The 15762-nt window shown below is 37.0% G+C and overlaps 1 protein-coding gene across 2 annotated transcripts; it reads left to right on the forward strand.

Moving 5' to 3' along the window:
• Positions 1-5395: 5395 nt before the first annotated feature.
• Positions 5396-15342, forward strand: LOC108334327 (uncharacterized). 2 transcript variants are annotated; one of them, XR_001832671.2, is made up of 7 exons: positions 5397-5811; positions 6295-6365; positions 13142-13247; positions 13978-14110; positions 14420-14566; positions 14668-14735; positions 15138-15342. XR_001832671.2 is itself a non-coding variant. In XM_017570102.2 (6 exons), the coding sequence occupies exons 1-6, from the start codon at positions 5735-5737 to the stop codon at positions 15189-15191; spliced, it is 588 nt and encodes a 195-aa protein (XP_017425591.1). In that variant the 5' UTR covers positions 5396-5734; the 3' UTR covers positions 15192-15342. The 2 variants fall into 2 exon arrangements, 1 of the variants encoding a protein (XP_017425591.1); XM_017570102.2 differs by lacking the exon at positions 14668-14735 and having other exon boundaries at positions 5396-5811.
• Positions 15343-15762: the final 420 nt, after the last annotated feature.

Genomic DNA, 15762 nt, shown 5'->3' on the forward strand with positions numbered 1-15762 from the left:
ATCACGTAGTTCTGGCTAGAAAGATTGTTTGTTGTTGATTTTTTGGTTTTTGAAGATTTTATATTTTTTGGTATTTTTTGATGTAATATTTAGATTTTTTTTTGCGTAATGAGCACTAGGCTGATGCGTATGATCGCACGAGTACTCACACGGCTTTTTCCTTTTTTTTTTGCGTAATGAGCACTGGGCTGATACGTACGATCGCACGAGCACTCATACGACTTTTTTTGTTTATTTTATATTTTGGGTAATGAATACTAGGCTGATGCGTACGATCGCACGAGTATTCATACCGATATTTATATTATTACATGTTTTTTAAAGTTTCATATATTTTATTAAGAAGGATAGATGAGTTGAAATATATATGACACAAAAATGTGAAAAGCATAAAGAAAAATTGTGATAGAAAACAAGATAAATTTGTAAACTAAAAAAATGATCAAAATGCATATATAAATAGAATGAAGAGAAAATGTGTACCTTGTTGAAGATTTGTGTGATGAAATAAAACCTTACTTGTAATAAGTTGTGAGAAAGATAGATGGAAGATGAAGAAGATGACTTTATAGTAGAAATGTGGTATGAGATTTACTATGTACAGAGAGATTAGGAAATAGTAAAATGTGAGAGAAAAATGAAGTAGAGTTTTGGGATGGAATGAAGAGATTTTGAGAGAGAAGAGATGGATATTATGTAATTATTTTGTGTGTGTGAAGTGAAGAGAATGTAGGTATTTATAGAGTTAAGGATGAAGAAAGTTGATGAATAAAAATAATATAATAAGTTGGTGGAAAATTTAGATGAAATAAAATATAATAAAAAAAAAGATGAATAGAAAAAGTTAATGTGGAAAATAAGTGAAAGAAATAATATAAAAAGTTTGTGGAAAAATTAGGTGAAATAAAATATAGTGAATAGTAAAAGTTAATGTGGAAAATAAGTGAAAGAAATAATATAAAAAGTTGGTGGAGAAATTAGGTGTGGAAATTAAGTGAAAGAAATAATATAAAAAGGTGGTGGAGAAATTAGGTGTGGAAATTAAGTGAAAGAAATAATATAAAAAGTTGGTGGAGAAAGTAGGTAAACTAAAATATAGTGAATAGTAAAAGTTAATGTGGAAAATAAGTGAAAGAAATAATATAAAAAGTTGGTGGAGAAATTAGGTGAAATAAAATATAGTGAATAGTAAAAGTTAATGTGGAAAATAAGTGAAAGAAATAATATAAAAAGTGGGTGGAAAAATAAGGTGGAGAAAAATGGATAATAAAAAATGTTGATGGAGAAGATATAATTAAAAAATGTAAGTGGAATAATTAGAAAAGTTGATATATAAAATTAATATGGAAATGATGTGGGAAAAGTAAATGAAAAAGGTAGATGATGTGGAGGGTGATGTGGATGGTGATGTGGAGAATGGGGTGTGATAAGAAAAGATGGGTGGTGAGGAAGTAAAAAAAGTGAGATTATTTTGGGCCATTGGATTAAGTGTTTAAAAGAAAATTTGGGGGTGCAAAAAGTAAAATAAATAGTATTTTTCATTTTGGTTTTTTTTTTATGTTTTTTTTTATTTATTTTTGTGATGAATTATATTTACCCGGACGAAATTGGGTATTGACACATACCTTGTATTCTTGGTTTTCCATAACAAAACCTTCTGGTTTTGTCATATACACTTCTTCTTCTAATTCTCCATTCAAGAACGGTGTCTTGACATCCATTTGATGAATTACAAGTTTATGAATTGTTGCAAGAGCAATTAATATCCTTATAGTGGAGATTCTAGCCACTGGTGCATATGTATCGAAATAATCGATTCCTGGTTTTTGTCTAAATCCTTGTGCCACTAAACGTGCTTTGAACTTATCAATAGTTTCATCAGCCTTCATTTTCCTTTTGAAAATCCATTTACATCCTATTGGCTTACACTTAGGAGGTAAGTCAACTAAGATCCATGTGTTATTTCCCAGGATAGATTCCATCTCATCATTAATTGCTTCTTTCCAGAAAGTTGCATCTTGAGACCTTATGGCCTCTTGATATGTCAATGGATCTTCTTCTATATTATAACAATATGAGAACTTTGTTAAGATACCATCTCTTGTACCTTCAACTAAATATATATGAAAATCTGAGCCAAAAGATTTCTCTTTTCTTGCCCTTTTGCTTCTTCTGAGTTGAGATGTAGAAGCCTCACTCTGATTTAGAGTTTGATCATTTGATCCTTGATCAATTAAGTTTTGGTATAAACTTTCAATATCAGTTTTAGGAGTTAAATCCTTTGGACGAGGAATTGAAGAAAACCTCTTTTCATCAAATATTGCATCTCTTGATTCTATAATTGAATGAAGCGATACATAGTCATTTTGTTCTATTACATAGAATTTATATGCTTTGCTATATTCAGCATATCCTATGAAGATGCATTCAATTCCCCTTTCTCCCAATTTCTTGCGTTTGGGTTCTGACACTTTTACAATTGCTCTACAACCCCAAATTTTGAAATAATTCAAATTTGGCTTTCTTTTATACCAAAGTTCATATGGGGTTACTTCATTCCATTTCATTGGAACTCGATTTAGAATATAACAAGCCGTTAACACGGGTTCACCCCAAAATCCTTCACTTAATCCTAAATAGGACAACATGGAGTTGACCATTTCTTCTAAGGTCCTATTCTTTCTTTCTGCTACACCATTTTGTTGTGGTGTATAAGTTGTAGTTGTTTCATGTATAATACCCATAGATTGAAAATAAATTGGATCATAATATTCACCACCTTTATCCATTCTCAATCTTTTAACTTTAACACTTACTTATAACTCTACTTCATTTTTATAAAGTTTAAATTTTTCTAGGGCTTCATCCTTAGAAAACAAAAGATAAACATAACAATAACGAGAATGATCATCAATGAATGTTATTAAATATTTCTTATTTCCTAATGAAGGTGTATTATGGAAGTCACATAAGTCATTGTGCACTAATTCAAGTAATGTTGAATTCCGTTCAATATTAGGAAAATGATTTCTTGTTATCTTTGTCAACATACATGTTCATTTTTCTATGTTCAAATCAAAAGGAGGAATTAAATCAAATTTAGACATTGAATATAATTTTCTATAATTAACATGCCCAAGACGAAAATGCCATAAAGAAGAATCATGATTCACAACATAAACAGAGTCTTTCACATTATTTATTACACTTAGTTTGAACATATTATTACAAAGATATCCTAGTCCAACAAATACACCACCCTTGGATAATATGAATTTATCAGATTCAAATACCAATTTAAATCCCAACCGATTCAAGATTACTCTAGACACTAAATTTCTTCTTAATTCTAGAGCATGTAAAACATCTCTTAAAACAAGTGATTTTCCAGAACTAAGTAATAATTCTACTTGTCCAACACCGAGGACTTTAGCCATAGAATCATTTCCCATGTAAAGAACTTCTCCATTGTCATCTTCTTTAAAAGTTTTGAATAAACAACGTTCTTTACAAACATGTCTTGAAGCCCCTGAATCGATCCGTCATGAATCATCAGTCTGCACACAGAAGATTTAAGAAACCATCTCCACAAAATTCAAAACAGAATTATGTGCAATTTGTGTACAGTTACCTTTTTTTAGTTGGCCTTGGCTAGACTCGCCTTGACCTTGTTTACCGCCATTCTTGACCATCTTCCTTTTCCAGATTGTGCAATCCCTCTTTAAATGACCAGGCTTGCCACATTCCCAACAATTTGCTTGTTGACTTTCTTTACCAAATTTTGGCTTTTTGTTCATCTTTCCTTTATGGAAATTATGAGGCATTTTCTTGTTATTTGGTATTGTTTTTGTTTTTTCATCTTCCACCATATTAACAGTAGAAGAATTAGGATGATTGGAATCCTTTTGACCATCTTGCAGACGGATCCCTTCTTCTATCCGAAGATGAGCAGCCAATTGTTCAACATTCATATCATCTTTATTATGTTTTAGAGAATTTCTAACATCTTTCCAATTTGGTGGTAGTTTGTCAATTATAGAAGAAACAATGAATGTCTCATCCATTGCAATATTATGTTGCTTGAAACTTCCTAGGATTCTTTGGATTTCATGAAATTGTTCCATTATTGGTCTAGCATCAATCATTTTGTAATTATTAAAATTACTAACCAGGAATTTCTTGCTTGATGCATCTTCAGAAATGTATTTGCTTTCAAGTTGATCCCAAAGTTCTTTTGCAGAATCCACATACTGATATATGTCAAATAAAGGATCAGACATACCGTTCAGAATGTGACCACGACAAACATAATCATCATTCTCCTATTTGTTCCTTTTTCGTTGTTCCTCCAATGTCTCGTTTTTGCTTTCTTTGGGTTGGGGAGAACTTAGAACATATGCCACGTTTAGAGCCGAGATAAGGAAATGCATCTTCTTTTGCCATCGTCGGAAACCAACACCTTCAAACTTGTCTAATTTGTGAAAGTTTGCAGACATCTCACGAATTGTTGTCATCTTAGAGAAAATATTGCTTTTAGACTGTTGGAACAATTTTCCAAGAACTTAGGAAAATAAGATGAACAACAATGTAGATTTGATATAATCTTCTAGGCGTGAATACACACTTTCCTAAAAGCAATATTTCGTCCCTTATAAGAGTGAAGGGGACCACGAAATCCGCTTTTGAGATACAAAGAAGAAATATAACGATGATACACACTCTTAGTATTAACGTTAAACAAGAATATGATTCTCAGGAATTGATTTGTGTGTTAAGAGAATGAGCGAATGAATTTCAGTAGAGCACAAGATCCCTTTATATAGATATTGATCAGGCATCTTTCATATCCAAGAGATACCAGATTCTGATTAGTTACATTTCTTGATTATAACTTTTCATGAATGGTTGTAACTCTTCATGAATAACAACTTTTCTGACTAATTACATTTCTTAATTGTAACTTTTCATGAATGGTTGTAACTCTTCATGAATCTGAAAACTGTCTCTAATACTTTTAAATTCCAACACTTTTGACATCGAATTTAAAAGTCATTCGACGTTTTATATCCTTTTACGTCGAATTACAATTATAAACAACGTTTATTAATTGCATTTTTTACAAAAATGCGATCGATTTTTAACTTGAGTTATTCAATAGTTGGACGTTGAACGCGTGACGTTATACATTATTTTTGTACTAATGGTTTATAATTAAACGTGTAAAGAAATTATTAAAATAATTACAAATTGTTAAGTGAATGTAAAAAAATAAAATTGAGACGTTAAGTTTGTAATATAAAGGTCCTAATTAATGCATTTAATTAGTTTTTTCTACATTTTATTAAAGTAATAATATATAAAATTAGGTATGTGATCCAAATTGAAAGGGCAAGGATGATTACAAAATGCAAATTCAACCTTTCCCCTAATACCTGCATATCCTCATCTCTCTCACCAACTTTAGCAATTTTCAGTTCTCAATCTAACCAAATCAATTCATCATTACTACTGTTTCTCACATTCAATCAATTAACTAAGATACTAAAATTTATGTACTTTTCTTTCACAAATATAGAATAGTTGGTTTTACAATTTTTTTATTTTATTTTCATCGGATTGGATTTTTTTTTGGTTAGAGAAACCCTAATTCTTTGGTTTGGAATATCTGGGTGGTGTCTCAATTTGGTGAATACCCTTCCAAGTTGGAAGTTGAATTTTGAAACTTTTGACGAAGATGGCCAATGGGAAAGTGGTAACACCCAATTGGTTCCAAAAGAAGGTCACCGATCCCCTTCTCGCCATTATCCGCAGGTACTCTTCAAAAGTTTCGTTTTTTCCCCTCTCTTTCTCTGATCGACTATTCGTTTTTCTTTTCTGAATCGTTACTGCGTCTGATTTTATCCGTCATCTATTTTTTCTTAAATTTGGTTTTCTATTTCATTGGATATGCATGATGGATAATATATTTGTTCTTCATTTTAATTATTCCCTGTCTAAAATGAATTAGGGTTGGGAGTGTAGTATTCTGGGTATATCTTATTTAAAATGACAATTTTTGAGTGGCCTCTTGTTGAAGCTTGGCTATGTTCATTCATGGTTGTTGCTTATTCTTTCTCTCCGCCTTTTTGGAGAAGCCATGTAAGAATGTGTATTATACTGTAAAATGAAAAATCAATTGCTTTTATGGAAGTGAAATAGTTGTCTTGTTTTGCCTTTGGAAGTTTTTGAATATCTCATTTGTTATGACAATTAGGCTTGTGAAGGTAGATACATAATTTTGGCATTTTTTTTCAGAGGAGCTGAACCAAACCAGTTGGCTTTTTCTGCTGCCCTTGGTCTTACATTGGGAGTGTTTCCTATATGTGGTACGTTGTAATTTACCCACTTGAAATTATAGTCATTTATGTTGGAATCAACATAGAAGAGGATTTATTTGTTTCACTTGCAATTTGCTTTCATATATGTAGATTGAATAACATTCTGTTTATTGTCCGGCTTTTATACTCAGCATGTTTACCAATTTAACTTGATTTTCCTGCTGATTTATAATGCGATACGTGTGTCAAAGTGTGGAAACCCTTTTCCCCGATACATGCATTACGGATCTAGTGAAGTTAATATTAAATTTCAGGGTTGAGGCGAATAAATATAGAATGGTACTATGTAGTAAGTAGAACTTTAACTATATACTTGTATTGTAATGATGACAACAAAAAGTGGCTTCAGATATGTGATGTGGTGAGTTGTTTTCTAAAGCCGTAGGCATCTTAGAGGGGTGATAACATTCAGTATGTTAGGTATAGAACCACATAAAGAGAAACTTCATGCTGCAATAACTTTTGAATCAGGTAAAACTGAAAGGAGAAATGACCAACTCGGTCAGCCATGTTAGTTTGAGTTTCGGCACCGCATGTCAGCATATTTTTATTTCAATTCAGTGGTGGAGGCTAAGTATTCTTCACGATGGCCTTTTTTTCCTTTTTTTTCATAAATACATTCATGATCCAGGTTAAGCAAAATAGAAACAAATATTTTTGTGTAATCCTTACATATTGTCCCAGTCTATTAACCAAAGAGGGAGGAAATCAATCCATCGTTATGATAATTTGTTCATATATAAAAACTTAATAACCATTTATACTGGCACAACACACAAGACAAAGCTATATCTACTATTACTACTTTTGTGTGCTGCAGCATTGTTGAAAAGAATGTATACAACTTCTTTCTTGAATGATTACCCTAACATTACATAGGTTAACATAATATGTGATAGGAATAAGAAGAAATGGTTAGTCTATGAGAGAAGGAAGAAGGGTAATTAGCTGTAATAGCCTAACTGCCTATGACAGTTAGAAGTGGGCGGGAGAGGAAGTATAAATAGAGGCCTGTTGGACTGGTTGTTGAATTATTTGTTGACAAGTTCTGACCTGTGAAGAGGGTTAAGCCTCTGGATTCTTTCTGTACAGATACACTATTGTGAATAATATTCAGTTTTTTCCTATCTTTCTTGTGTCTTTTGGTGAGAAAGAGAGTACTTGATTAGGTTCCCAATTTAGGAACCTATCAATTGGTCTGACCTGCCGGATCCCATTTGGAGAGGAGACATTAGCGCATGATGGAGGGAAGAGTGGTGGCAGTCGAAGGGCACTTGGAGGCTGTCGAGATTGCAACAGTCGAGACGAAGGAAGACACGGGGGCTCTGCGACAGGAGACGACAACGATACGACAGGACATCCAAGCGATCTTGAAAGCGCTTGGAGAACGTAACCACAATCACAAGGGTCAGCATCAGGATGAGAGCCAATCGTCAGTGAATGATAATGGGGGTGGACCCGACGGCGAAAGGGGAAGAAGAGGAGATGGTAACCAAGAAGGAATGGTCAATTGGAGGAAATGGGTCGAGTTGCCCGTGTTTGAAGGGGGCGAACCATGGATTTGGATAGGCAGAGCGGAGAAGTTTTTCGAGGTCCAGAGGGTGGTTGAAGAGGAGAAGCTACAATTGGCTTTTATTAGTATGGAGGGTTACGCCGGAAGTTGGTTCCGATTTTGGTGGGAGAAAACCAAGAACCATTCTTGGAATGGATTGAAGAGGGCTTTGGAAATAAGATTCGGGGGAGGAACACAAGGGACGGTTTATGACAGGTTGTCGACCATAAAACAGGCGGGACCGGTGGAGGAGTATATTCGCGAATTCGAAGTACTGGTTGGGCAAACAACCATGATACCCGAGGAGCAGATTATGGGTTACTTCATGGCGGGCCTACGGGAAGAGGTGGGCGATCATGTCAGGCCGCATGACCCACCTAATCTAATGACCGCCATGCGAGTTGCGCGCGATGTGGAAAAGTTGTGTTCGACTTCGAAGGCGGGAGGAGGATGGGTGTCTAAGAATCAAAGTTCCTGGGGGAAAACGACAGGATCGGTGGTGTGTGCGGAATCAAATCGCGATACAACGGTGCGAGGTGGGCCAGCGGAGAGTATCGGGTCTGTAAAGAAAGACGCGACCCAGGGGGGAAGTAACGTGAGAGCCAACAGCGATAGGAGAGAGAGGAATGTCCGCAATCTACCATACTCGGAGTATGTCAAACGGAGAGAGGAGGGGAGATGTTTCAGGTGCGGTGGACCTTTCAGCCCCGACCATCGCTGCCTAGAGGGGGGTTTAAGGATGCTAATCTTGGCGGAAGAGGAGGAAGAGACTAAAGGCGAGACGGGAACCGAGATGAATATCGCCACGATGGAGCTATCGGCGCTGTCCGCCGGCGGTCTCACGTCTCCCAAAACGATGAAGTTACGGGGACGAGTAGGACGACGAGAGGTGCTGGTTTTGATTGATAGTGGCGCGAGCCACAACTTTATCAGTCGAAGGGTGGTGGAGGAACTGGAGATGGCAGTAGTGGAGACCCAACCTTATATTGTAAGCTTGGGGGACGGACAGAAGAAGAGAATCAGCGGTTGCTGTGAGCAGGTGGCTTTGGAGTTGGGAGATGCAGAAATTGTCGAACGATTTTACCTATTCAAGCTTGGAGGAGTGGAGGTAATCCTTGGGGTGGAGTGGTTGGAGAAACTAGGAAAGGTGACGGTGGATTGGCGGAAGTTGGCGGAAGTTGACTATGGTGTACCGACAAGGAGAGAAGGAGATAACAGTGAAGGGGAACCCCACGTTGGAACGGAAAGTGGTGGGACCCAGGGCCTTATTAAAAATGGATAAAGTAGAAGCTTGGCTTATGGTATGGGAATTGGGCTCACTGGAGTCCAGGGAAAGTACTCAAAATTATTTGGGCCTCACCGACAAGCAAAAGCAAGAGATGGAGTTGTTGTTGGGCCAGCATGACGTGGTGTTCTCGGAGCCTACTGGGCTGCCACTTAGCAGAGGGATGGTGCATCATATACCGCTGAAAGAGGGGGTAGATCCCATCAATGTGAGGCCCTACCGGTACCCACACGTGATGAAAGGAGAAATAGAATAGCAGGTCGCCGAGATGCTTCGATCGGGGGTGATCCGACCAAGCCACAAACCCTATTCGAGTTCTGTCATTCTGGTGAAGAAGGACGGCAGCTGGCGCTTCTGCATAGACTACAGGGCACTAAATCGAGCTACGGTGCCGGACAAATTTCCCATACCGGTGATCGAGGAGTTGCTGGACGAGTTGGGAGGGGCTTCCTACTTCTCTAAGGTGGACTTGAAGGCGGGGTACCACTAGATTCGCATGGGTGAGAAGGATATAGAGAAGACTGTGTTCAGAACGCACCAGGGGCACTATGAGTTCGTGGTGATGCCCTTCTGGCTCACCAACGCGTCGACAACGTTTCAGAGCACGATGAACAACCTTTTCCAACCGTATTTACGAAAGTCCCGTCTGGTTTTCTTTGATGACATCTTAGTCTACAGTCGAACTTGGAGGGAGCATCTTGAGCATGTTGGAAGCGTCCTTTCAACCTTGGAATGAGTCATTGGGTGGCTAACCGGAGAAAGTGCGAGTTCGGACAAACCCAAATTAAATACTTGGGACATATTATTTCGCACGGAGGCGTGGAGATGGATGATGAGAAGATAAAGGCCATCGTGGAGTGGGAGAGACCAAAATCGGTGAAGAGCTTAAGGGGATTCTTGGGATTGTCGGGGTACTATTGGAGGTTCATAAAGGATTATGGCAAAATTGCTAGACCTTTAACGGAACTGCTGAAGAAGGGGGGATTCGCCTGGAATGAGAGGCATTATGACGACCCCAGTGCTGTCTTTATCTGACTTTCAGCAACCCTTCCACATTGAATGTGACTTGTCGGGTAGAGGCGTGGGTGCAGTTTTTATGCAAGGAAAGAAACCCATAGCCTTTTTTAGTAAGGCTTTATCCAAAGGAACACTGAACAAGTCTATTTACGAGAAAGAGCTGATGGCTCTCGTATTAGCCATACAACATTGGAGGCCCTATCTGTTGGGGCAGAAGTTTGTAGTCCACACTGATCAGAAGAGCCTACGATACCGGCTGGAACAGTGAATCACGACTCAGAATCAGCAAAATTGGATAGCCAAGTTGTTGGGGTACGATTTTGAGATCGTGTACAAGACGGGGACTCTGCTAACAAAGCTGCTGATGCGTTGTCAAGGAGGGACGAGGGTGAAAATGGGGAGGAAAGGGAATTGTGTGTGGTGGCCAGGCCCTACTAGCAAGACTTTGAAGAAATAACAAAGGAAGTTGAGGAGGATAAGGGGCTGCAGAAAGTGATAGAAGAAATTAAAAAGGACCCAAACTCCCACCCTGCCTACACACGGGAACACGAGAGGCTGCACTACAAAGGCAGGATGGTAATGTCAATGAAGTCTTCATGGCTTCCCAAGTTAATGGCGGAGTTTCACGTAACGCAAGCAGGGGGCCATTCTGGAGTATATAGGACGTACAGGAGGATAGCCCAATCATTGTATTGGGTCGGAATGAAAAAAGATGTGACAAAATTTGTGGCTAAATGTCTTGTGTGCCAGCAACACAAGTACCTAACATCCTCACCTTAGGGATTATTACAGCCATTGCCTGTTCCGAATGCAGTGTGGGAAGAGCTAAGCATGGATTTCATAGTTCGTTTGCCCAGATCCCAGGGGTATGATGCAATTCTGGTGGTGGTGGATCGCGTGAGCAAATATGCACATTTCCTACCGCTCAAGCATCCTACTCGGCAAGAACGGTGGCTGAAGTCTTCATAAGAGAAATCGTAAGGCTGCATGGGATTCCATAATCTATCGTGACAGACATGGACCCATTGTTCCTAAGTATATTCTAGAAAGAATTGTTCAACAGTCAGGGGACGCAGTTGAAAATGAGCACCGCGTACCACCCTGAGACGGACGAACAGACGGAGGTTCTGAATCGGGTTTTAGAAGGTTATCTCAGGTGTTTCTGTTCGGAGCAACCAAGGGGATGGATGACTGTTTTGCTGTGGGCGGAATATTGGTACAACACAAGCTATCAAGGAGCTATAAGGTGCACCCCTTTTGAGGCTGTGTATGGGAGAACGCCCCCCTCTTTGCATAGATTCATTATCATTGGTGGAGGCAGTGAGTCAAGAGCTTCAAACCAGGGATGAAGCCCTGAAACTGTTGAAGTTTCATCTAGAGAGGGCACAGGAACTAATGGTGCGACAAGCTAATAAAAGGAGGAAGGCTGCAGATGTGGAAGTGGGGGATTGGGTATATTTGAAGATACGGCCCCATAGACAATCCTCGATGCCAACTAGGCTTCACCCAAAGTTGGCAGCAAGATATTGTGGGCCGTTCCAGGTTATTCAGAGGGTGGGGGAGGCAGCTTGTAAGTTGCAGTTGCCAGAGACAGCACGAATTCACCCTATCTTCCATGTGTCACAATTGAAGAAGGCAATAGGAGAACAAAGAGTGGAGAAGGAATTGCCACAGGACCTGCAGACAGAAGGGCCTTCATTCTGGCCAGTGAACATTTTAGGAAGAAGACAGCTGCAGGGAGAAGGGGGAAAGTGTGCCACAACTGCTGGTAGAATGGCAAGAAGGAGGGCCGGGAGGGGCAACCTGGGAAGACGAAATGACTATTAGGGAGCAGTACCCCGATTTCAACCTTGGGGACAAGGTTGGTCTTCAAGGGGAGGGTATTGATAGGAATAAGAAGAAATGGTTAGTCTATGAGAGAAGGAAGAAGGGTAATTAGCTGTAATAGCCTAACTGCCTATGACAGTTAAAAGTGGGCGGGAGAGGGAGTATAAATAGAGGCCTGTTAGTTGGGAAAAGGGGACTGGTTGTTGGTTGTTGAATTGTTTGTTGATAGGTTCTGACCTGTGAAGAGGGTTAAGCCTATGGATTCTTTCTGTACAGATACACTACTGTGAATAATATTCAGTTTTTTCCTATCTTTCTTGTGTCTTTTGGTGAGAAAGAGAGTACTTGATTAGGTTCCCAATTTAGGAACCTATCAATATTTGATAACTGTTAACTTTGCAAAGGAGGAATTTCGTCAGACACAATTGATCCCTAATGATAAATATGCTGATAAGTTGTGAATCAACTGCCCTAGGCGTAAACTTAGCCAGGCTTAGCTGCTGGGTCTTTTTCTGGAAAAATGGAATTTGGCTGTTGCATAAAGCACTAATTTTCTGTCTGAATATTTGAAGTGGTTTCCAACAGAAAAGGCAAGTATCTGTTCATCCAGGGTAATGACTGGGATAGGATTCTTAATTGGCTGTCTAACATGTTTCATCTGTTTTGTCTTGAGGTCTGGACAGTCAATTTTGAATTAATTAGTTTTGCATTAATATGTCTAGGTAACTAACTACAGTTTAGTATTGATAGCCAACTAGCCTAATCAGTTTATTCTCTCTCTCTCTCTCTCTCTCTCTCTCTCTCTCTCTCTCTCTCTAATTTCCAAAAACTATATCCTTCAATCAACTCCAGAGAATAGAGATGCAGCTCATGAAAATTGCAACTTGACTAACATAATCCTGAAACTGTATGATTTCAAGATTGAGCAGCTACTAGAATTAAGTATAAAGTATAAAATGATCTAACCCACCAAATGCATCACAAGACTACCGAAAGGAGACAAATGTGCTGTTAATTAGATATCTGAGAAATAATGACACATTCTTTTATAATTTGTTGACGTACTGATGTTTTTTTAAATAGGCGTCACTGTATTCCTCTGTGGGGTGGCTATTGCGTTGCTTGGACGACTTTGCCATGCTCCAACTGTGATGCTAGCGAACTTCATTGCTACTCCAATAGAGTTGAGGTAATATGTATTCCGTGTTGTCTTTGCATCTACTTTCCTTCTCTTTGGGGAATTATTTATCATTTTACTTTTATTTTGTTGGCCATGCTATAATTAAAAATTTTGTGCAAATATCTTATAATTTTATCACTTTAAATTTTGTTAGAACTGCCTCTTTTTCTTTAATTTATCATGGAAAACATTTATTTGCAAACCTAACTGCATCCTAGTAGGCCAAATAGAGGTTTTTGTTTCAAGTCAACCAAATCCAATTTGGAAAACCTGACAAAACTTAATGAATGGTCTAGTTGTTGGTGTATCCCAAATGTTAAGTGGAAGGGTTATATATATGATTCAAATAATGTTCATAGAGAAACATGTTTCTATGTTCAATGAAATAAATTTGTTTTGCAAAGAAATAAATGTGTAAAGAGAGTCCTCAAAAACAATGAAAGAGTGCAGATGTTCTTCTTATTACTAGATTTTCATATTTCCTTGTTATGTCAAGTACTGGACAATTAGGTTCTGTCTTATTTGTAGACCAATAATTTTTTTTTAATTTCCTTGTTATGCGTGTATAACTATTGATTTTACTTTTTTTTGTACATTGGTATTTACTTTTATTTTTTTATTTCAGTTTAGTTCTCTTATTCCTCGCTAGACCAATATTTTTTTTTCACAATAGCTTATATTTACATATTGATTTTACTCTCATATGGACATTGGTATTTGCTTTTATTTGTTATTTCAGTTTGGTTGTACCCTTTTTACGCTTTGGAGAAGTTATCACTGGTGGATCTCATTTCCCTTTAACATCTGATGCTTTAAAGAAAGTCTTTACTGGCGAAGCCTCACATGAAGTCCTAATAAGTATTGCCCATGCGGTAGGTGCTATCACGTAATTTATTGATAAAAAAGTTATGCACAGTGGAATTGGTTTTTACCACTTAAGTCTCTTTTGTGATACAGTGACAGTAAATCTTTCTATTCTATGCTTTATTTCAAAATGCTTTTGTACTTAGAAATCCAGAAACCTGTTAACTTTTCTCATTGGATCTGGCGTTTCAATGTCTGTTGGATTACTTCATGTTTCTAGTCCTCACAAATGCCTTGCAGCTTGAATCATGTTTGATGCCCTTTCCAAGATTGTTCTGCTCAATTTTTAAAATCCCTTGTTTATCAAACTTTTGCAGTTATTAGGGTGGCTTGCTGCTTCACCGATCATTTTGGGTACACTATTCTTAGTACTTTTGCCGATCTTCAAAATTCTGGTTCGTAAATTCTCAAGTCCTTCAAGTCCAAAGAAGCCTCTCCATCCAAACTCAGAAATAAAGCTGAAGGTAAGGGCTGTTTGAAAAAGTAGCATAGCAACATGATAATTGTCACAAAATTGCTTTGTAGTCATTCACTCATATGTTCTTGCGTGACATAAATTGTACAGAATAACAAAGACTTGTAATGCTGAGATTGATAACAATGTATCCTATCTGTAAACTATGTTTTTGTAAGGTATGTAATTTGATGTTATTACCAAATATAGTATGTTGTTATCTGTAACTTCTGTTTTTATATTCTGTGTGAAAGGAAAAAAAATCAACTTTGTTTGATAAAATTAGTAAAATTCTTAGAAATATACAAAGCATATGCATAATATTTTTAAAAATGTTCCAAAAATAGTTCTTTGTTTCGGGTGATTTTTCCAACCAACATATCCAAATTCAGCAAAGCCACTTTTGTCTGAAAAGTTGGAAGAAGTTGTCACATTAATATCTGGATTAAAATAAATTAAGAAAAAAAATATGTGAAAACATTAGTAGACAATCATGAAAAAAAAAATTCCATTTCAAAGACTTATATTTAACATGTTCTTAATATTTAGAAACTAATGTGATTACACTTATGACCTTTCAGGAACTTGGTTCACTCGAACGAGAACCCCTGATGAAGTCCAAGCTTACGGATTAATGTTATAAATATCTATCTTTAACTTTAAGTATTATTTACATTTGCTTCTTTCATAGCCTCTTTGTAGCATTTCAATATAATTGTAACGTAATATTATCTGTATGTTGTGTCTTCAATAACTTAATATTAAATCATTCTTTGAAATATAAAATACATAATATATAATTAGATACATATGCATGACTTTTTAACATCAGCTTAGAAAGTCATGTAAAGCATTTTTGTGAAGTGCTAAATAATTAATTTAAGAATTAAAATGCCGATAAATTTCATTAACTTGTAGGGTAAAAACAACTATAAAAAAGATGGATTAAATATTAAAGTTGTTAACAAAATACTGTACTGGCAATCTTAACTTGTATCCACTGTATCAGTAACATAGAAACTGATAATTTCATTTCTATTATTGACAGAAGTAATAATTACATGTACTTTAACTATAGTATAACATCTGCATGTTATCCATGTTAGAAACAAGTGGAGTCTTCTGATTCAAGAAACTATAAGCAAAATAGTATCAAGTTATTTTCTAATATGTAACAAAATTTGAAGATTTCATGCATTCCCAATC

The sequence above is a fragment of the Vigna angularis genome, chromosome 11 (genome assembly GCF_016808095.1).
Source record: "Vigna angularis cultivar LongXiaoDou No.4 chromosome 11, ASM1680809v1, whole genome shotgun sequence".
NCBI lineage: Eukaryota > Viridiplantae > Streptophyta > Magnoliopsida > Fabales > Fabaceae > Vigna > Vigna angularis.

What these genes read in the sequence shown, in the direction of transcription:
- LOC108334327 (XM_017570102.2), top strand. Translation starts at nt 5,735, where the DNA reads ATGGCCAATGGGAAAGTGGTAACACCCAATTGGTTCCAAAAGAAGGTC. An exon ending in GGGAGTGTTTCCTATATGTG is followed by an intron (nt 6,366 to 13,141) that starts GTACGTTGTAAT and finishes TTTTTTAAATAG; the next exon opens with GCGTCACTGTATTCCTCTGT. An exon ending in GCTACTCCAATAGAGTTGAG is followed by an intron (nt 13,248 to 13,977) that starts GTAATATGTATT and finishes TTGTTATTTCAG; the next exon opens with TTTGGTTGTACCCTTTTTAC.